Source organism: Acinonyx jubatus, chromosome X (genome assembly GCF_027475565.1).
Source record: "Acinonyx jubatus isolate Ajub_Pintada_27869175 chromosome X, VMU_Ajub_asm_v1.0, whole genome shotgun sequence".
In the NCBI taxonomy this organism is placed as follows: domain Eukaryota; kingdom Metazoa; phylum Chordata; class Mammalia; order Carnivora; family Felidae; genus Acinonyx; species Acinonyx jubatus.
The window spans coordinates 26,565,783-26,586,152 of NC_069389.1; the positions used below are offsets into that span (position 1 = coordinate 26,565,783).

Below are 20,370 nucleotides of genomic sequence, written 5' to 3' on the forward strand. Positions count from 1 at the left end.
GATGACAGACGCTGGTGTTGAGATTAGGGATGGCTTGTCTCTCTCTCTCTCTCTCTCTCTCTCTCTCTCTCTCATGTTTGGGGTTTTCTACTGTAGATACAGCTCAATGAAAATATTTCCCGTGCATTTCCTCTTGTGTAAAAGGGGGACAGGAACGTGGGCACCGCAGGACTGTGGCGAAGATGAACGAGGAGGTCGAGGCTACTTCTCCTTCTTTCGCTCCACCTACGACCAGTTAAGCACTGCTCAGGCAAGGTGGGGGGCACAAAGTCACACAAGGTCCTGTTTGGTCTAGTTCGGGGAGAGGCTGCGAAGCAGAGGGTCGTAAGTGCATCCCTGAGAGCCACAGACTTAGATCCTTTCTCGCGTAGCTGCAACCCTGGAGCCAACTTCTAATACCACGATGTGGGGAGAGGGGGTGCGGGATCCTGTCTTTCCTCGCACCTCTGTCATGTAGCTTTGCGAGGTCTCCCTGAACCAGACATAAAAGTGATAAAGGGAGAGGAGGCACGGTGAGACGAGAAAAGATACGCGTTCAGCTCTTGAACCAAAGGGTAGGAAGCAGGAAAGCGTCACGTGTTTGGGGAAGGGCAAATAGCCCTCACTAAGGTGGAACGCAGCAAGGTTGTGGTGGCCTTGGTGTTGCAGATAATGAAGGTTTCTGCCAAGGGGAATGGGCACATGCCCGGCAACCCTAGATTTGCTCGCTACTCACTGGGAAACACTCATTTTGTATCCCCTATGTACTATGTATGTACATGCTGTGTATACATGTACTATGCCCTGGGAAAACAGAACTCTCCACAGGCTGACATTCAGTACCAGAGAGAGGCAATTCAGTGGGTTACGGAAAAGACAGCGTAATGGTGCTGTGAGAAGGTGCGTCAATGGGGCTTGCAAAGCGCAGAGCAGGCTGAGGCAGGTCAGGAGCACCTCCCTGAGTAGACAAGCTGGGGAGTAACAGAAAGGGCACATTCTTCTGGGGGTGGCAGGTTCACGTAGAACATCTCAAGTAGACGGGTGTAAGCCTGTGGTCCTTTCGGAAAGAAGAGTGCAAATGAGTGTCTGTAGATTTGGGCAAGAAGTAACAATGGCCCGAGTTGGAATGGTTGACAAATGGGAGCAAGTCGACTGTAAAATAATTTGTAAAGGTCTAACGTGTCTGAGGGAGAGCATTTTGTCCTGGGCTTTGGTGCACGTTTGTTTATTCACTCCCTTCAGAAAATATCGTTGAGCACCTATTTGTGCCAGGGAATGTTCCAAGCACTAGGGAGACGGCAGTGCAGAAAACAGATCAAGTTCCTATGGCCGTGCGACCTAACTCTAACGGTTATACTTTTATGTAAACGATGATTGTTATTATACAGGGAAACAAATTCCAAGCCAAAGTGGGTCTGTCGCTATAAAACGTCGTATTTTTGACCAAGCAAACGCAGGACAAAGTATGGTACGGTATCGTATGGAGTAGTTGCCAAGAGATTCCTTTTTGTCTGTTTAAAACAAATTAGGTTACGTCCGCATGTATGAATAATAATTAACAGAGGAATGTAGGGTTGCGAGGTTGCCTATTCCATATGCTACACCTAGTTGGCCTGACACTCGGCACACTTATTTTTGTTCGAAGGCACTCACTAGTGAAACAAAATGAGTTTTTGCGGAATTGATTTTCCATTCAATATATTGTTATCAACTTAGAAATACTACAACAGAACCGAACAAGAGAGGAATATAAATTTTCTAAGAGCTGAGATAAAAATAATTAAATGGAAGGGGGCTAAAAAGGATTGTAAAATGCCCTTCAGCATCTACGTTTCTTTTCCGATTATTGTAGCTCCTGAATTTTATAAACGGTTTTAGTCTTTCCAAGATACCTTTTGTTCCAACAAGTGGGACAACAAAAGATCAAGATATCTGACTACTTCGAGTCAAATGAAATGAATATAAAATGGATTTTCTTCACTAAAATCTATGCAAGAACACGTTTAAAAATTAGATTGGTAAGTTTTTTAGAGTGGTTCCTCTTCATTATATCCCTAGGCTGAAAAGAAAGTCTTATTATGTATTTATTTGCACACTACGTTGCCCCTCCAGATATATTAGGGGCTATAATTTTTATGTCAATATATATGCATATGTGGGAAAGATCTAGCCTCTTAAGTGGAACCAGGAGTTGACTCGGCTTTTCACTATATTATTGAGAACTTTCACTTTCTTTTTTTTTTTTTTGGTGGATTTTATATTTATATTTATATTTATATTTTTTAATATAAAATTTGTTGTCAGATTGGTTTCCATACAACACCCAGTGCTCATCCCAACAGGTGCCCTTCTCAATGCCCATCACCCACCCACCCCAAGAACTTTCACTTTCAAGATATTCCTCTGATTTTTCTGATCGCACCTTAGAGTAAGATCTAAATTCATATCCTGTGCTGTTCTGTTATGACAACTGCTATCATGATAATGTCCACTTAAGTGCATGTGGATGATGAATAAATTACCTCTTATACAAATGTGTCTAAATGTCAAGCTGTCTGATGAACGCACTTAAATGTTATTTCAAAAAAACTCAAAGTCATTGGCCAAACCTAGCTTTAAAAAAAGTGATCAGTATTCAGGTAACAGAGACATCACACTTTAATAGTAATAGATTTTTTTTTTCTTTTTCAAAAAAGGAGTATGACTTAGCATCCTCAAAAATCTGGGTGAGTGATGTTGTATCGATTATTTAAAGGACAGTCCTATTTCAGTTGAAAAAAGGGTTTAAAATCTGAAAAAAAAATCTTTTCACTGAGCACTCAACATTTTTTTTGGAAAGTCAAAGTGGGTCAGATTTCATTAAGACCCATCTTGCACCTGACACTCAACCCCAACCCCCAGGCAATTTTAACACTGGGACAATCTTGAAAATGTCTTTTTTCAACCTGTATGACAAAATGGCAGGGCAGTTCCGAAGGTAAAATTTTATTCCCTGGGTGAGCCAAGAGATCAACAGAACTTACGCTCGCTTGTTTACCTTACATTTCTTTTAACTTTATGCTTTATTGGATGCACAAAAGTCACTATTATATTGGATAACTCTTCTCACGATTCTAGTACGGGGCCTGTGTGGGTGGGGAACAATGAACCATTCTCTGGCATTAGCCCTGTCCCTGCTAGAAATATGTTGAGGCCGACAGCCAACTGAATAGGTGGAATGCTGATGCATTGGCCTACTTGTGCTTGGGACAGACAAAAGCCTTAAACCACGGGGCAATTCAACGAGAATCACTTCCTAAGACCTGATAGGATGTAAGTTCACAACAATGTACAGATTCCAAACTGGGTTAAAATGTTTTCAGGTAGGAAGAGAAATAAATCAGATGAAACTCAGCTGTGGTCTGTCACCTGTTCTCAAAAACCAACCAATATATACTGCTTCCTTTCCTCCTTCGCTTTAGTTTCTACTTAGATAATTACTATACTTTGGCATATATGGCTGATAAATCGACTTTATTCTCTTCGCTAACTTGTTTAATGCCATGTGAAGATCATAATAATAGGGTTTGAATATTTGATAGGGAAAAGTTCTAAATGAGCCCACTGAGTCCATAAGAATGTGGAATCCCAGGGAACAAGGCTTCTAAAAGCATGTGTGCTTTGAAACAGAACCAGCAGGCTCTTAGCTGCATGAGGGAAAAACATTCACCATAAAAATCAATTCTTTAAAAGGAAATAGAAATCTATCTTAGTGTTAGATTTTCCAGCCTCACTCTGGCTAAGAGAATTTGACATTTTAGGACTGAACACACTGTGGAAACTTAATAAATATTGAAGTTTATAAACAAAATCATAACAATGATATGTGGACCAATTTTTAAAAATATTGAAAATCAATGTGCCCTTACTCTGCCTAATTCGGTTAACTCAATTATTTAATGTATACTTGATTTGAGTGGGATTATACACAGTTATTTCAATTTTACATTGAACATTAATCAAATTACTTTTAATGTAACCCCCTCCCCCACCCCCGGCAGGAACCCAGAATAAAGGGGAAAGTTTGTTTGGAATGTCTCTTGGTTAACATTAAAGCACACTTAAAGACATTCGTTTCTATCATATTTACTGCATGATTGTCCTTACCACAACACTGAATTTTTTTCACAGGCATTTAATAGACTGATTTTGCACTGACTTCGAGGAAAAAAAATCCCCCTTCCCCAATCACTGCAGTTCAGACCTACTTCCTACTTCCTCCCAATGTCGCCTCACATCTGTTTCCATCTCTCCACACGTATGCTCTCCGCCCCTGAACTCAGATCCTCAGTGGGGCGACAAGCTATAAAATGCAGGAACTCCTGGATAAGCTACCCAGGATTCATATCTACCAAGGAGGTATTAACTTTAAAAAGCTGAATACTCTCGGGGCACCTGGGTGGCTCAGTCGGTTGAGCACCCAACTCTTGATTTCAGCTCAGGTCATGATCTCAGCGTCATGGGATCAAGTCCCATGTCAGGCTCTGAGCTGAGCGTGGAGCCTGCTTGGGATTCTCTCTCTCTCTCTCTCTCTCTCTCTCTCTCTCTCTCTCTCCCTCTCTCTCTCTCTCTCCCTCTCTCTCTCTCTCTCTCAAAAGAAAATTAAAAAAAGTGGAAGAGTCTCAAAGATTCTGAATGTCTTCGATTCCAGAAACTCTATGAAGTACTTGCTTATAAACAGTTATGCTCAGCAGGAAATTCTGAGGAGAAGTTTGAGATTTAATTGTTGTTATTAAAAAAATTTAATTGTTATTCGTAAACGTGATAGTGTGTTGACAAGGCGAAAGATTATGTGACTAAACACCTCAATTTTAAAGTAGCAATAGCGAGAAGGCATGTGAAGCTTAAAGTCATCTGAAGCAACCCCGAAACTATGGGAGGACCAGTAGAATAGTAAGAGGAAAACTGGACTAAGTAACTGTGAATGCCTTCCACAAGAGAGACTCAGGGAGAGTGCGTCATCTTTCATTTCCAGGTTTCGGAGGGAAACTATGCTCCCTACCGAAGCTATCGGTCACTCACACAGAAGGCCATGGGCTGGCATTCACTTTTATTTTTTTAATTTTTATTTATTTTATTTAATTTTACTTATTTACTTACTTATTTTTTGGCTTGTGTTCACTTTTCAATGAGATGCTGTGATGTTGATAAATATAAGTGAAGCAATAAATGATATATTTATGGGAGAATTACTGACAGATCGATGAATTGTTAGCAATAAACAAAATACGTATTTCTATACATAAACTGCAGCTGCACAATGGAATGGTGGTTCTCCAAGGGTCCCTGCACCAACAGCATCGAGGGCAGTGGTTAGAAACGTAGATTCTCAGCCCTGCTCCAGCCCGTCTGGATCAGAAGCTCTGGGCAAGGTGTTCACCAACCTGGGCTTCCACAAGCCCTCCGGGTGATCCCGAGGCACACTAAGGTGAGAACCACTGCCCCGGAAAATTCCTGACGTTCTCAATGACTATGTCTGGATAGCTTGAATCCCCAAATTTGCAAATATCTGATCAATTCAGACACCTGTAAGCTGTATAACTATGAAGCCCAAGTCTCTTACAAAGCCATTTCCTTACTAATGAGCATCACTTTCTCAGACCCTTTCATTAGCTCTACCCGTTCACGGTCCATCCCAAAAAGTACCTAGGGGGTGGGTCAGAGCGAGGGTGAATTTTCCAGCAAGAAACAAAATCTTCTCCACTTCTAAAGAATGACTGCATGTGCAAGAACAAAACAACATGAAAACGGCCATGTTAAGATATGGCTGCTGAGTGGATTACTAGGTTCGCTTGCCGGTTGCAAGAGACTCTTTTCCTGGCCTGGGCATCTATCCCCCAGCTGCTGTGACTATTGGCTACTGATGTCTCATGGCTGCCTCTCATCTTCGGGAAGGTGACCTCTGCTGATGGGAGGCCCCTAGTCCAGGAGTTAACAGGTACTCCTGGCCCGGGAGGTAACTGATGTCTCCGGGGGTGAGCCACAGCCAGGGGTGTGATGCAGCAGAGCCCAAGAGCCCACTGTGTGCTTCTCTTCCCAATTCTGCATTCCGCGAGATCATGTTGGTAGCCCGAGTCTCCCCGGGGTGGGAGTATTTACACAGCCAGAATTGGACAAGGCCACAAATCGGTGTTCACTCCGCCCCAGAGCTAACTAATCCACATTTATTGGCATGTTACTGGTCACACCCAGCCATTATCTGGGGTACGAATGGACAACTCTGTTGTACGGTATATACTCCAGCGTCCTCTCTGTAGGGAAGAGGACACACGGCTAGATTTGCCTGCGATGGTATACTGGCTTGACCCTTCTTCTCCCTTCTTATGCTTCCCTGACTCCCATACAGGCTACTCCTGAAAGCAGACTGTCGATAAATCAATGTGCACCCAGACCCCTGCTCTCAGGGTCTGTTTCCAGGGAACGTGACCTCTAACACAAGTTAAGTCATTAGTTAATTGACTGCTGCACAGAAACCTCGAAGAGTACGTGTTCAAAATTACAAAGACCTCTAAGTCATGGACCCTGTGGGTCACAGTGATCAGATAAAACTGTAACAGATAAATCTGAAATGGCAGGGATCTACTCTGTGTGTATGTGTACAGAAGAAAAAGAAGCTTATGGAAAAAGAGGAAGCCCGCACAAATTGGGCAGGTTTTCATATCGTGCTTCTCAAAGTACACTTTCGCGCCCATGGGTAAATGTACTGGGAGATTTCACTTAAGGTTTGGGAGAAAAACACTCTCGTATTAAAACACAACAAATGCAGGGGTGACTGGGTGGCTCAGTCGGTTGAGCGTCCGACATCGGCTCAGGTCATGATCTCGCGGTCTGTGAGTTCGAGCCCCGCGTTGGGCTCTGTGCTGACAGCTCAGAGCCTGGAGCCTGCTTCCGATTCTGTGTCTCCCTCTCTGCCCCTCCCCTGCCCATGCTCTGTCTCTCTCTCTCTCTCTCTCTCTCTGTCCAAAATAAATAAATATTAAAAAAAAAATTTAAAACATAACAAATGCATTGTGGAGAAGATCACGGAATTGACAGATGTAAACAATAAAATAAGAAACATCCAAGATATTTCATGCTTGTGGTAAAGGAGGTTAAGCATGTGGGAGGGGAAGAGGGCAAGCTTCAACTCCTTGGCTATTAAGAGAAGCGATGTGGAAGGGTTTGAGAAGCACTGTGTAAAATATCACCGAAAAATGTTATTTTGGTCTAAAAAAAATCATACCAGGAAGAAATTTCCTCTTCCCATCATGAAAAAGTCAACCCTCTTAAAATGAGAGGGTCACATTCGTATCGTGAGCACATCTGCTCCCATGATACGCGGAAAACTGGTTTACCAAGAACAGTTATTCAATGCCATTGTGTAACTTACTTAACGTCATGTTGTGTAAGGCCTAATATTGGTGCCAGTGTTAACCGTGGAATTCTGAAACTTGTAATTGCTGAGCGTCACAGGAACACAGCGGGGGCCCACTCCTTGGGTTATTTGTTCTTAAGCCATTCCTTGTTGTGCTTATGGTAGGAGAGTAACACAGTTGTGAACCTGAAACCTGTGACGCCGTCGGTAAATTCCAAAGGAGAACAGAAATAAACATTGGCTGCGTGCTTCCATTTTCTAAGGAAATATGGAATTTCAGTTAAGTAACACGCACATTTCCCAACTGTCTCCAGTTAATGGGGCACCTGCACACATATGCACAAGCTGGTACAAATTCTTGCTCCCTCAGCTTGGAGCTATGTAACAATCTGTTGAGCAAGACTAAGCTGCCATGAATATGATTCCTAATACAATTTGATTCATGAAATAAATTAAATATTCACACTCCATAATGAGATCAGACTTCTCTGGGTATACGTTTTGACCATGTCAGGAATGAGTGAATGACTGAGTTTTTAGATCCATCGATGCTGACGGTATATTACTTAAGCTTTTATTTGGAAGAGTCTTTTATATTATCTAAGACTCTTGGGGAATAGTATGTATAATTACTACCAGCCACCACAATCCTCAGTGAACAGGACTGGCATATTAAAGGATCAGGCTTTGATATGGTTGTTTTCGTATAGCAGGAAGGATGACATTCTTTGGAGAAATTGTTATTATCTAATTAAGTATTTCCTTAGCAGAATAATGTCAGATGAACTCAGCGGCTGAACATTCTGATTATCCTTGTTCTCCTAAATGTCCCATGACCAGAAGAGGAGCTGTGTGGCTCTGATGTAATGCCATGACAATGGTAACCGATTCTAGCTCCTTCTTTTGTCACGGCCCATCAAAGGCGTACAAAGAAGTCCCAATTAAAATAGGTTCAATAATAAAAAGAGCATGTTCCTTTTCCAACTGTTCTAAAGCCTTTCCCTATCTTGAAGCAAAGTTCACTCAGTAATTATCTTATTTATGAAAGTAAAAGCAGAAGGATGTTTCTCTTATTACATAAAGGCCTTTATGCTTTGAACGTAGACGGCATCTCGAAAGAGTCAAAAAGAAAGCGTGTTGAATGTCATCAACTCGTTTCCTCCCACCCACTGTTTTAAACCGTTTGGTCAGTTCCAGCGTATTCTACACTCACATAAGTTGTTTATGAAGAGCCAAATTCATAGTCTTTGCAATTGTTTTCCTTGGAATCTGGAGAGCTGACAAATGAATTACAATAAAATGGCAATTCTACATGAATTAGGTTTTAAGGCTCCCTAAGAGGCTGATGCAGAACTTAATAAGAGACTTATTAGGAGAAGTAGGACAACTTAATTCAGATTGATTATAGACTTGGGTGAAGACAGCTGGGGTTCAAATGAAACCGAAAAAGAACTTATATGCACTTCAAAGTATGCTAAGCAGATGTCTGAAACAATTACTCTGCACTGGCTTTTCAGAAGTGTCAAAGGCAGGATGGGAATAGCACGGTAAACGAAGGTTCTATTTGCCTAAGTCGAGGTAGAGGCTTTTAAAACACACACAGCGCTCACTAAAATCAGACGCCTTGGGTAAGAAACGTGATTCGACATCGCTGTCCTAAGTAATTTGCTCTTAGCTTTATAAACAAAGCAAGAAATGAGAGCAAATCCATGAGAATTAAGTAATGAGCTGTCCCGGAACGCTAACTTACAATTTATCGTACACTGAACAAATAATTTGGTCAGGATTTTTAAGATGACTAATTCCTACTTTAGTTCCTAAGCTCTCTTAAAGCCAACAATGGCCGTTCTATTTCAAAAAAATAAACACTACACTTTTACAGTATGCAAGTGAGCCTTTACTGGAATATGCCTTCTTCCGGAAGTATTCCAAGATATTAGAGGGCAAGTGATAGGCTTTTAAACATCACAAATGCATGCTTTACAAATGAGATAAAACCCAAGTTGCTTCGTGTGACAGGTCCTAGTTCCATAGTCAACCCAGATTTATAAAGGATTGCATCTTTCTTGCTTGTACGTTCTTCTGAAAGGCTTACTTGACACAGCACGTGTATAAAAATAACAACAAAAGCCTCCACAGAGCAGTTCATTTGCTGTTTACAACCATTAACAGAACATTAGTAAACTTTCCTTTTCCTACTACAGGCAGTGCACCTCATTCAATATGGAGACATCATTTGTTTATGCAGAGTTCATTCTCGGGGCTGCCCTGTTGGTGATGGTTCTGTCTAACCTTGCATACCTCCCACCGAATGGATGATAAGCTTTCCATCTGACTGGGTCATTAGCTTCCTCTATGAAACTCCCATACAAGAAAGGACTTAAAGCTGGCTCGTATAAAAGACAATAAAACAAAATGAATAAAACAATAATAAAACATTAGAAACCAGAGTTAAGATGAGAAAACACTAAGGGAAGAGAGGGTTGCGTGAACACGGCTGAGAGCTTCTGCTTTTCTTTGTGTCAAATTCCGAGCTAGCATTCCTTTCGCAGATTTCTCAGATAAAACCAAACCACAGAGACTCAGGAGGGTAGGCCCGCAGCGATGTGTGTGCCAGTTATCTTCTTAAATTTGTAGATGCGCATGTTGAGCAGAAAGAAGCCAGAAGGGCATGATGGCTTCATGAGAGTCCCTGGTCTACTACCCATATTATTACCTTGTTCTCAATTATAATTCCAGAAAGCGCTAATCAAAACGCTTCACCGTAAGAACTTCAAGGAAAAACTCAGCAAATCCCTGTCCTTGACCTTTCACAGGAAGAGACGTAAGTTAAAACTCGGATAAAAAACTATACAATAAGTACCTACGTGGTGGTGACGCATTTGTATAATCCCAAATGGCAGGCTGGGGGGAGTTTAATGATGGTTATGGTGTGAAAACCTGTGCTTTGAGGCAACGGGCAAACTAGGGACAATGAAATGTTCCTGGCTCAAGAATGACGTACCGCTCGGTACAAAGACACCATGGTCGATGAGAACAAAAAGAAAACTTGGAAAACCAACGACTCCCAAAGATTTTCACACAGGAATTGTTCTCAACAACAAACGTCATGCGTAGACTTGAGCTTCAAAGTCATTCCACTTTATTAAAACCTGCATATGTTCCATTCACGGATCTAAGCAGAGCACCTAGTGATTCAAGGAGTTATTCTTACTCTCCATTGCGATAAGGAAAGCAAGAATATCTGTAGAGACACAGAAACACTGGTGTTATTTCCAGTTAAGTGGGGAATCGTGTTTGTGTCCTTAAAATCCTTGCTAAGCACTATAAATCATGAATTTTAAAAATAAAGAGGCCTTTACATTTTGGATTTTATTCTGGGGATTATTCCTAAGGAAGCTGCATGCGGAAGGCCGAGATTTTCTTTGGGGGCCTGACAGTCAATATTGACATTGTGTTCCTTCTTGATTTACCGCACGCACGCTGTCCCGGAGATGATTAGCCAGCAACAATGCAACCTCCAGAGCGTCCCAGGATTTTGAGGTTGCTGCTGTTCTATCCACACTCCAAATCCCAAAGCCACATTGGCCAATGAAATGGTCTAATGCTAAATCCCACAGGAATACACATGGCAGAGTTACTTGTGTAACAACTTCTTTAACAAATAAGATCAGAATGGAGGTGGGTATTACAATAGAGTCACTAGGGGTGATGAAAACGAGCTGAAGTGGGTAAAGAAAATGTTCTCTGGCTACATGCCTGGCTATCACTTTGGAGTCCCCTACAGCGTGGAGTCTCCGAGGGCTTAAATTGCTGAGTAGAAAAATGGGAACGGTGGTTTTAAGGACTCTTCTACTTCTGTTCAAAGTAAGTTTTAGTTAATAAGATTCACTGCTTATAAACTACCACCACCAAAGCTTCAGAGTTTCAAACCCAGTGTTGTTGAGAAGCCACAGAGAAAACCGATTTCTTTGAAGCGTTGGCATATGTATGCTCTTTCAGAAAGGGATATTTAGCGCATGGGTGTTTTGCTGTTATCGGGATCAGAAGGAGAGTCTTCCTGGTTAGGGTGTGGGAAATGAACTTGGGCCGAGGATCGGAAACAGGCAGGAGAAGGGAAGTGAAAGGAAAAATGCAAACAGGCTTCAGGGAGGATCAGCTGATTTTGAGCTGTTTTACTTGTAGTGGTTTTTCACTATGGAATCCTGTTGAGTGCATTCTCCCTCCATACGCCGTACCCTACAAAGGCTCCTGTGTGGCACATATGGCTGTAAGTGAATCCCTTATAGACTCGGCCACTTAATTAATAAACGAATGTGGTTCCTTTGGGACATCCTCCTAAACTTCTTTGTCATTTTGGGGGCTGATTTCTTTTTAAACGTCGTGCCTGTACGTTTGAATGAAAGTACTAGTTTTAAGGCTGAACAAATACAAGGTAATACGTTTCAAAACATTATTTTAATTTTCAAGTAGCCGTCCATGTTAACCATTGCTTTAATTATCAGACATGGAGTCAAAGAATGTTAGGGTGGAAGAGAGTTTCCAAGTTACAGAGCCCTCTTTTTTAATCTTCTCTTAAATCTGCACCCACCGTTTTCGTGAAGAGCTATTCCGTTCAACATTAGACTGTCGGCTTCATCAGGGCAAAGACCTACAATAACTACATGTTGCAGAATGGCTCATAACCAGGAGTGGGGAGAAGAAATAAAGAAGCAGAAGGAAATTCCTTTATATGTTGCTGACCCTTGCTCTTAGGAAGCTCATTGCCTGTGGGAAATGTGAGTGTGACAATTGAAGCACGTGTGGTGATCTAAGAAGGCAGGGAACTGAGGGCCATTTCTTCCGCTCGGTAGGAGCTGGGGGTGGGAGACACTCCGGACAAACTACAAAGACAGATGCCATTTGAGCTGGGCATTGAGGGCTCAACAGAAGATCACCAGGCACATAAGGTGGAGGTAACCGAGGCCAAGAGAAGAGCACCTGCAAAGGCAGAGAGTGGTGAAGAAAGGTGGCATATTTGGGTAAAGGGGTGGTATGGTCAGAGCATATGGAAGGGCCTGGATGATGGGAGTCACAGTTGGGAATCTAAACCGGGGCTACGAAGAAAAGGGCCGCCTGCCCTCTTCATTCACTGGGCTTCATTGTCAGGCAGGCAGGAGTTGGGGCTGGAATCACAAGAGGGTGGATAAGGTAGAAATATCAGTAAAGAAATCGTTCATTCATTCACTCGTTCACCAAATATTTAAAATTCTTTATCACTCGTTGTGAGAAGCCCCGGGTGTTACACACAAGTGCCGAATGACTGTTCTGTACGCCAGAAACTATTGTTACGCTGCGTGTTAACTAAGTGGAAGTTAAATATGAACTGAAAACAAGGGAAACGCAGGGTTCATGATGCGTCAGGTACAGCGAATGGGATCCATAGATGTACAATACAATCATCTGAGTAACACACACTAGGGGCGAGAACAGGACACTGGTTGAAAAGAGGAGAGAAAACAGAAAAGAGACATTCTGAGGTAGAATGAGCCGTCATGCGCAATCAGTCAAAACGGAGAAGGACTTAAGGAAGAAACTCAAGTTTCAAGCCTGCGCAACTTGTTGGATTAAGATCCATTCAGTGAAATAGGAAACACCGAGGAAAAGGCAGGTAAGAGGGGACAGCAGCAGGGGAATGGTCAAACCCGAGACTGAACGAACTTGATTTCAGAACGGTTGCATTTTGATTCTAACGACATGTGGGTGAGGAGATCAGAAAAGAGACCCAGACCAGAAATCTACATTTGTCGCTGTCATGCCACTTCGAATCGGGGGTATTTATACAATACAAAGGGAACTGAGCTAAGGTTAGAAACTTGGGCACACGAACATCTGAAGAGTGGGCAGGGTTTCAGAACTGAGGGAAATAAAGGAAGAAGAAGAATGTATGTAACAGTGTCATGAAAGCCAAAGGAGACGACACCTGCCGAGATGGGTCTGCTGGTGAGCATGCCAAGCGCGGGTGAGAATTTCACTTCTTTCGAATTCGAACCTGGGAGGACTTTTGTTGGGTTTGACACTGGATGAGTAAACGAAATGTTTCAAGTTGGTTATGTTTTCAAGTTGGTTTTCATAACGATATTCCTAAATATGTATCTTCTTTTCAATAAATATATTTATCATCTTGGTACCACAAGAGAATTTAACTTTGGCCTCATGGGCAGTATTCCAAATATATAATGATATTGCCCAATATCCGCGGTGGACTAATGTATAACGTATTATATACATTGCCATCTAAGGGAAGGACAGCAGTAACAGCCTCAATGCAGAGTACCGTAACTCACCCAAGTCATGTAATTTTGTTAGCAAAAAGGCCAAAGCCTAGACTCCCGGCTCTTGATGAAGTGTTCTATTTGTCCCTACTCTGATACTAAGTATCACAAAGAACACACACGCGTGCGCACGCATGCACGCAACTCAGGTCATTTTCGTACAAGCGCTTAAGTTCATTCCCTAATAGCAAAATAAAGGGGATTTATCACCCTGTAACTTTTAAATATTTCATTCCACATTATTAAAGACAGAGATGATTAGATCACCAATTCCTCCTAGAGAAAATACCACGTGCAAGATGATTTTGAATTTGTGAAAGATCAACGGATTTCTAATGCACAAGGGCCCCATTTTAAACTTAGGGAGAAGAGGGTGCCCGGGTGGCTCAGTCGGTTGAACGTCCGACGTCGGCTCAGGTCATGATCTCACAGTTCGTGAGTTCAAGCCCCGCGCCGGGCTCTGTGCTGACAGCTCGGCGCCTGGAGCCTGCTCCGGATTCTGTGTGTGTCTCTCTCAAAAATAAACATTAAAAAATGTTTCTCTTAAACTCTGGGAGAAGAAAGTACCACACCCAAGCTCAGATTGGAACCTTTCAAGTCTCTCAAAGGGCCCCGAAGCAAAGGAATAGAAGGTACCTTGACTTTTTCGAGGTGATCTTGGAGAGAGTCAATGAGGAGGTCACCCACAGGCTGCCAGGAGCCCTTGATCACCTCAGCCTGACGCAGCTTGAGGTCAAGCTCATCGGTTGCTTCCTGAAGTTCCTGGAGTCTTTCGAGGGCCTCGTCTATTTTTCTCTGCCAGTCTGCAGAGTGCAGGTTCAGTTTTTCCCACTCGGTGTTGACCTCCTCAGCCTGCTTTCGCAGGAGCCGTGTGACATTCTGGGCTCTCTCCTCAGGAGGCAGCTCTAAATTGGTAACATGACAAGGTTTTAGGCCACAGTCCTTTTTGTTTTTGTTTTTGTTTTTTGTTTTAAAAAAACATTGTTGAAAAGGTCATACCGGAAGAAAGAAAGTACAGTGCAACAAGAGGGCAACCCATTGATGAATGGTTCTTTCGCACCTTGGCATAAATTCTGACAGTGTCTGCACATCTCAGGTCTGTCCTCCTGAATATATCTGTTCCACCTTCTATCATTCAGATCATCCAAGATCCATTTAAGCCATTGAACAGAAACATGTTAGGATGTGCACCACAAGCTCGAATTTACTTCAGCCAGGCTCTTAAAAGGAAAATTAGGTTGTAGTCTCTATAACGATAGGATCCCTTCTCACAGCAAATCTTTTTTGTTTCTTATTTTCTAAGTGTTTCAATAACTGATCACTAGTGAGTCTCTCTTAATGTTTATTTATGAAGGTGCAACCAGATTTATGCATGGTGGTTTAGGGTTCCTTTTTCTTTCCCAACATCTATGTTTAATTTGAATCGATTCTATTTAACTTAGAAAATATGAGCGCCATCCAGACCCTGGCAGCAAGAATGGATGGGTCGCTCTGTCACCACTGATCCTTCTATCAATATGTTATTACAGTTCCACATTCAATTACCTCTGGGCTCCTGGTAGAGTTTCTCTAGTCCTTCTAAAGGCTGCTCTGTCAGAAATATTCGTACAGTCTCAAGAGTACTCATGATTACAGGTTCTTTCGTTTTCAATTCCCTCTTGAAGGCCTGTGAAATGAGATGAAAAGAAATGCTTATTTGGCTTGTGGCATTCTTCTCAAAATTAATCCTGGTTGTTCAGAACTTGGTTATGAAATTCCCAGGTCAATTTCTATCTCCTTTATTTATAAACCGATTGTCACAAAATGATAAATGAGCCCGTATGGATCTTTCTGTTAATCAGGAAACCACTGTGTGTATAAAACTATTCTGGAGAGCATGGGGGAACTTTCAAGATACATTGATGCTTTTTCATTAAGATAAGAGTGATTTACTTGTACAACCTGAGCGCCAAACTTGAAATCTGAAGGCAAAGTTGAAAGATACATATTACAAGATGCTCACGGGGATAACGAAGACTTCTGTATACCCGAAAGAATGGTTATTCTAGAGCACAGTAGGGGGCCTGAAGGGCTGTTTGGAAGAACCTAGGTTGTACTGAAATACACAACCAATTCAATCCATAACCGTCAGTTAATTCTGTCAAAATGTCTGACAACTTATAAAGTGAAGTATTCACAGTAAAAACTCAGTCCTTTTGAAAAATACCCATTATCTAATGTGACTTCTTTGAGAATGGTAGAAATGCTTTGAGGTATACTGGACTTAGGAATTGAGGGAATAAGTTTCTATGAAAGAATAGGCCTAGAATAGGTCTCTTGGGGTCATCTATGCTAGTTATCAATTTTAAACCCTAATCTGTAAGCTTCTTTGATACAGAGGATTAAAAGGAAAGCAAAATGCAGAGTTTCTGTCTTCAGGAAGCTTCCGGATGAAAAGAGGGAGAACACTAACACACCAGAAACAGAGCAAAAACAATAAACTTCATACGCAATTGAGTGCCAACGGTGGTGAGACAGCGTATGAGGCTAGAATAAATTGACAGATACTTGGAAACCATCGAAAACAGTTACGGACCAGATTCTACTATCTTAGAAGTGAAGACGTTAATGAAAGTATTAAGTACCACATAAATGTTAATAGATCAGTGTAAACAGTAATAATAATTGCCCCGACCTAGAGCTTATTTATTCAAATCCCTTTTCAATTCTGCCCTAGTTTTAGCAATGTTACCTATCGAATTTAGCCCTGTTCTGTTACTGAGAGAAAAATTAGCTGCGTCTCGTTTGAACTCCAGATATATTGTGTTGTAGGAATGCTCCAGAACTGTATTATATGATACATGTATAGATAAAATCCTCATCATTCAAAAAAAAATCCATGGGGCGCCTGGGTGGCTCAGTCGGTTGAGCGTCCGACTTTGGCTCAGCTCATGATCTCGCGGTCCCATCCGTGAGTTCAAGCCCCGCGTCAGGCTCTGTGCTGATGGCTCAGAGCCTGGAGCCTGCTTGGGATTCTGTGTCTCCCTCTCTCTCTGCCTCTCCCCTGTCTGCTCTCTGTCTCTTAAAAATAAATAAGTGTTAAAAAAATTTTTAAAAAATCCTGAGTTTGACACTTGGCAAAATGATTTGTCTTCCACAGTTACTTAACAGTTAAGTGGAAAGAGGCAAGGTGCCTGTTTTTTTTTAATGTTTATTTATTTTAAGAGAGAGATTGCTACTGGGGGAGAGGGGCAGAGACAGAGAGGGAGAGAGAATCTTAAGAAGGCTCCATGCTTAGTGCAGAGCCCGATGTGGGACTCGATCCCATGACTGTGACATCATGACCGGAGCCAAAATCAAGAGTCAGACACTCAACTGACCAAGTCACCCAGGCGCCCCGAGGCAAGGTGTTTGAATTGAAATAATAAAGTTCTAGAAGTGAAATATTAGGATTCAGTCTTTGGATGGGGATGTAGTTTCGGTACAGTGAGATATTTTTGTCCTCTTGAAATAATACAGAGTAGGTATTATAATACAGAGTAGGTAGGTTATTTATTCTGCTTACGTGTAAGGCTGATTCTCCCTGTAATATCTCATTTGAAATCTGTGTGTGTGTGTGTGTGTGTGTGTGTGTGCACGTGCACGCGTGTGTATGTGTATACAGTTCTTGTATTCTTATATTTTCTCATACATTTAATTTTCCCAACTTCAAAAAAATTATCATTTTTTCTAGTCTCTCCATTTGGACTTGATAGGAGGCAATTAACTTTGCCATTACTAATTATAAAATAATAATGGCTCCCTTTGCTGAACTACTGTGTGTCAGTAGCTGTATAAGAGACTAGAAACGCAAAGTTGAATGCAAAACAACCCCTCCCATTTAGAAACTGGTATACAGAAGAAGAGCCAAACGAAGAAATAATTTCAAAATGGTGTGGAAAGTGCTAGAGGTTTGCATCATATGGGAAAGGAAATTGGGAAAGGCTCCCTAGAGAAGATAGTATTCATGAAGAATTCTAAAGCATGAATGTGCATTAGCCAGCAAAGTGCAGATTAGAGGAGGGAGAAGAAAACCAACGAAAATACATGTGTGAAGACATCAGACATAATACAGTATGGCATATATTATCCACATCCCAAGTTTTCTCAAGTAGGCCAGGTCTCTTTCTTTTCTTTCTTTCTTTCTTTCTTTCTTTCTTTCTTTCTTTTTTCTTTTTCTTTTTTTTTTTGAGAGAGTGAGAGAGCGAGCAGGGGAGGGTCAGAGGAAGAAGGAGAGAGAGAATCTCAAGCAGGCTCCACGCCCCGCATGGACCCCGACATAGGGCTCAATCTCATGATGTGAGCCGAAATAAAGAGTCAGATACTTAACTGACCGAGCTACCCAGGTGCTCCCAGGAGATCAGGGGGCTTTGAGAGTATTTAAGCAGGAGAGTGGTGTGGGCATGTGTGTGTTTCAAATAGATGTCCCTGACATAAATACAGAGTGTGTCTTTGAGAAGGGCAGAAATGGAATTAGACCAGTTAGGAGGCAACTGGAAGAATTTACTGAAAGATTATGAGGATCGGATCCAGGGCAGTGGAACCCACCCCCCACCCCCCGCTAAAAAAAAAAGGATAGAGTAGGAAAATGTTAGAGTGTAGAGGTGTGGGAATTTGGTGACTGAATAGATGCCAGTGATAAGAGAGAGGAAGAAGCAAGGAAGACTTCTAGCTTCTAGGTTGGGTAGATGAGTGAATTCTGGGTGCAATTAGACCGCATTCGAGGAAATAAAGCCTCCTGCATTTCTCAGCACACCTATAAAGAGCTCTGGCTCCGAGAACCTTCCCATGGGAACTGATCTGCAGTCATTCGTCTAGTCAATTTCTCTCATCCAAGAGGATCAAACTGTTAGAGCCCAGAGGAAGTTCCCAGGTTAAGTTCCAAGTTGTCAGCAAGACTGGGGTGGCTCTCTCTTTAGGTCTTTAAAGGTTGGGAAAAAAGCCCAGACCTCGGTGACATTTCCAGTTTGTAAAATCCAAGCTACATAGGGCTATCTGGCTTTTAGAAAGGTTAGAGTTAGGACTCAGGCCCTTTATGTTTCCAAGGAGACCCTATCGGGAGGCTTCCTTCCCCTTTATAATAGAAAAATCCTTTCTCCTTGTCTCTGGCCTAGGGAATATGTAGCCAGTCATGTGGGAAAATTTTCCATTGGCTCTCACCACTGGCTCTTACTTTACCAGGAGTAAGACTTGGGGTAAAGGCCGTGAGAAGGGGTGAGACAGTGATGATATTCCCTGTTAGGTAATTCAAAGAAATCAGTCTCTGATCCAGGATACTTCATATGCACATTCGGGATAAAATTAATAAAGATGAATATTAAAAACTCAACACGAGTAGGAGGGGGGAATCTGTCTCGTGATACGCTCAGCTTGGAGAGGTACCATTCCTTCCAGAAGGACAGAAATATCCAAGTCTGAGGTTCAGGGAGAAGAAAAGGAGATTTAGGAGTCATTTTCTCAGTTAACATCCATTGAGTGCCTATGATTATGCATAGAGATGAGGATTAAAATGACATAGTACACGAGATTGCTCAGGCAGTAGAGTATATTCTAGAGAATATACAAAATGTACGGGCAGACAGGGGAAATAGATCCCACGAGAGGCCAAAAAGGAGTGGGACGAATAGGTGGAAAGCGGGGGGGAAATGAGAAGTGTAGAACTATTGAAGAGAGAGGAAGAAAGTGACGGAGAGCGTCCAATCACGGCCCTCAGATGTAAAGCCAGAGCAGCACTGAGACGTGTTCGTAGGACTCGGTGAGAGCAATTTCAGCGGAGGGCAGTAACCTCAGAAGTCGGCTTAGTTGAGGAGTGAGTGGGAGAAGAAGGGGTAATGAGAGATGAGAAAAATTAGATGAGAACTGTGCAGTATACATTTTTTTCTGAGAAAGAGGAAAGGAAGATAGGAAGAGGACAGGTCAGATTACAATGTAAGAGGATGGTCCGTTCCTTTTAGAACGGGAGTGGTTTGAACACAGGGTGAAAGACGGAAGCTACCAGTAGGGTCATCGACCGTCCTGGTTTGTGTGGAACTGAGGAGTACTTCATGAAGTGGGGCTTTGAATGCTAAAACCAGGACGGTCGCCTGCAACCCGGGCCAGTTGGTGACCATGGCAGAGAGGAATATATTAAAGCCATAGACAAGGGAAGGTGGAGACAATTATTGGAGTGAGGTCTGTCAAAGAAGGACACGGATCTTAAAGGTCCCACCAAATTGACAAAGTCCAAGACCCTGATGATGCAATTCCATTGTCACAACTGAACATTCATTGTGAGAGACCACTTGTTTGCCCCTCGAGTTGTTGCCAAGGGCATAGCAACATCACAGCTGCACAGTTCATTGCTTAAATATGAGTCACTGAGGATTAAACTGAGTCTAAAGAAAAGACAAAGGAAGTTCTGTCATTACAAAGACATAAACAGCATTATTTTCATATCGTTGTCTGAAATTAAGAAAAGAAAGTGGATGGAAGAGAAGGTTATGTGCTATATCGTTAGAATTGGGGAAGATTTCGGCCAAATATAAGAAAGGTTAAAAACCCCAGAAAAAAGGAAGAAACAGTTGGTTCGAGAAAATCAGAAGACAAAGAAAATGGTAATATTTCTCACTATGCGGAAAAAACCATAAATAGGAATACGTCATTTGAAGCATGGTGATAATGGAAGGT

General features: G+C 42.1%; 1 protein-coding gene across 18 annotated transcripts in view; it reads right to left on the bottom strand.

Annotated features, from left to right (window-relative positions):
- The window catches only part of DMD (dystrophin), a 2,092,562-nt gene that overhangs the window by 321,199 nt on the left and 1,750,993 nt on the right, over positions 1–20,370 (bottom strand). For all 18 annotated transcript variants that reach the window (XM_053201917.1, XM_053201921.1, XM_053201923.1 and 15 more), the window contains 2 exons: positions 15,232–15,352; positions 14,323–14,591 (listed from right to left, as the gene is read on the bottom strand). In XM_053201917.1, coding sequence (XP_053057892.1) covers positions 14,323–14,591; positions 15,232–15,352 — 390 coding nt within the window. The remainder of the gene's footprint in view (positions 1–14,322; positions 14,592–15,231; positions 15,353–20,370) is intronic.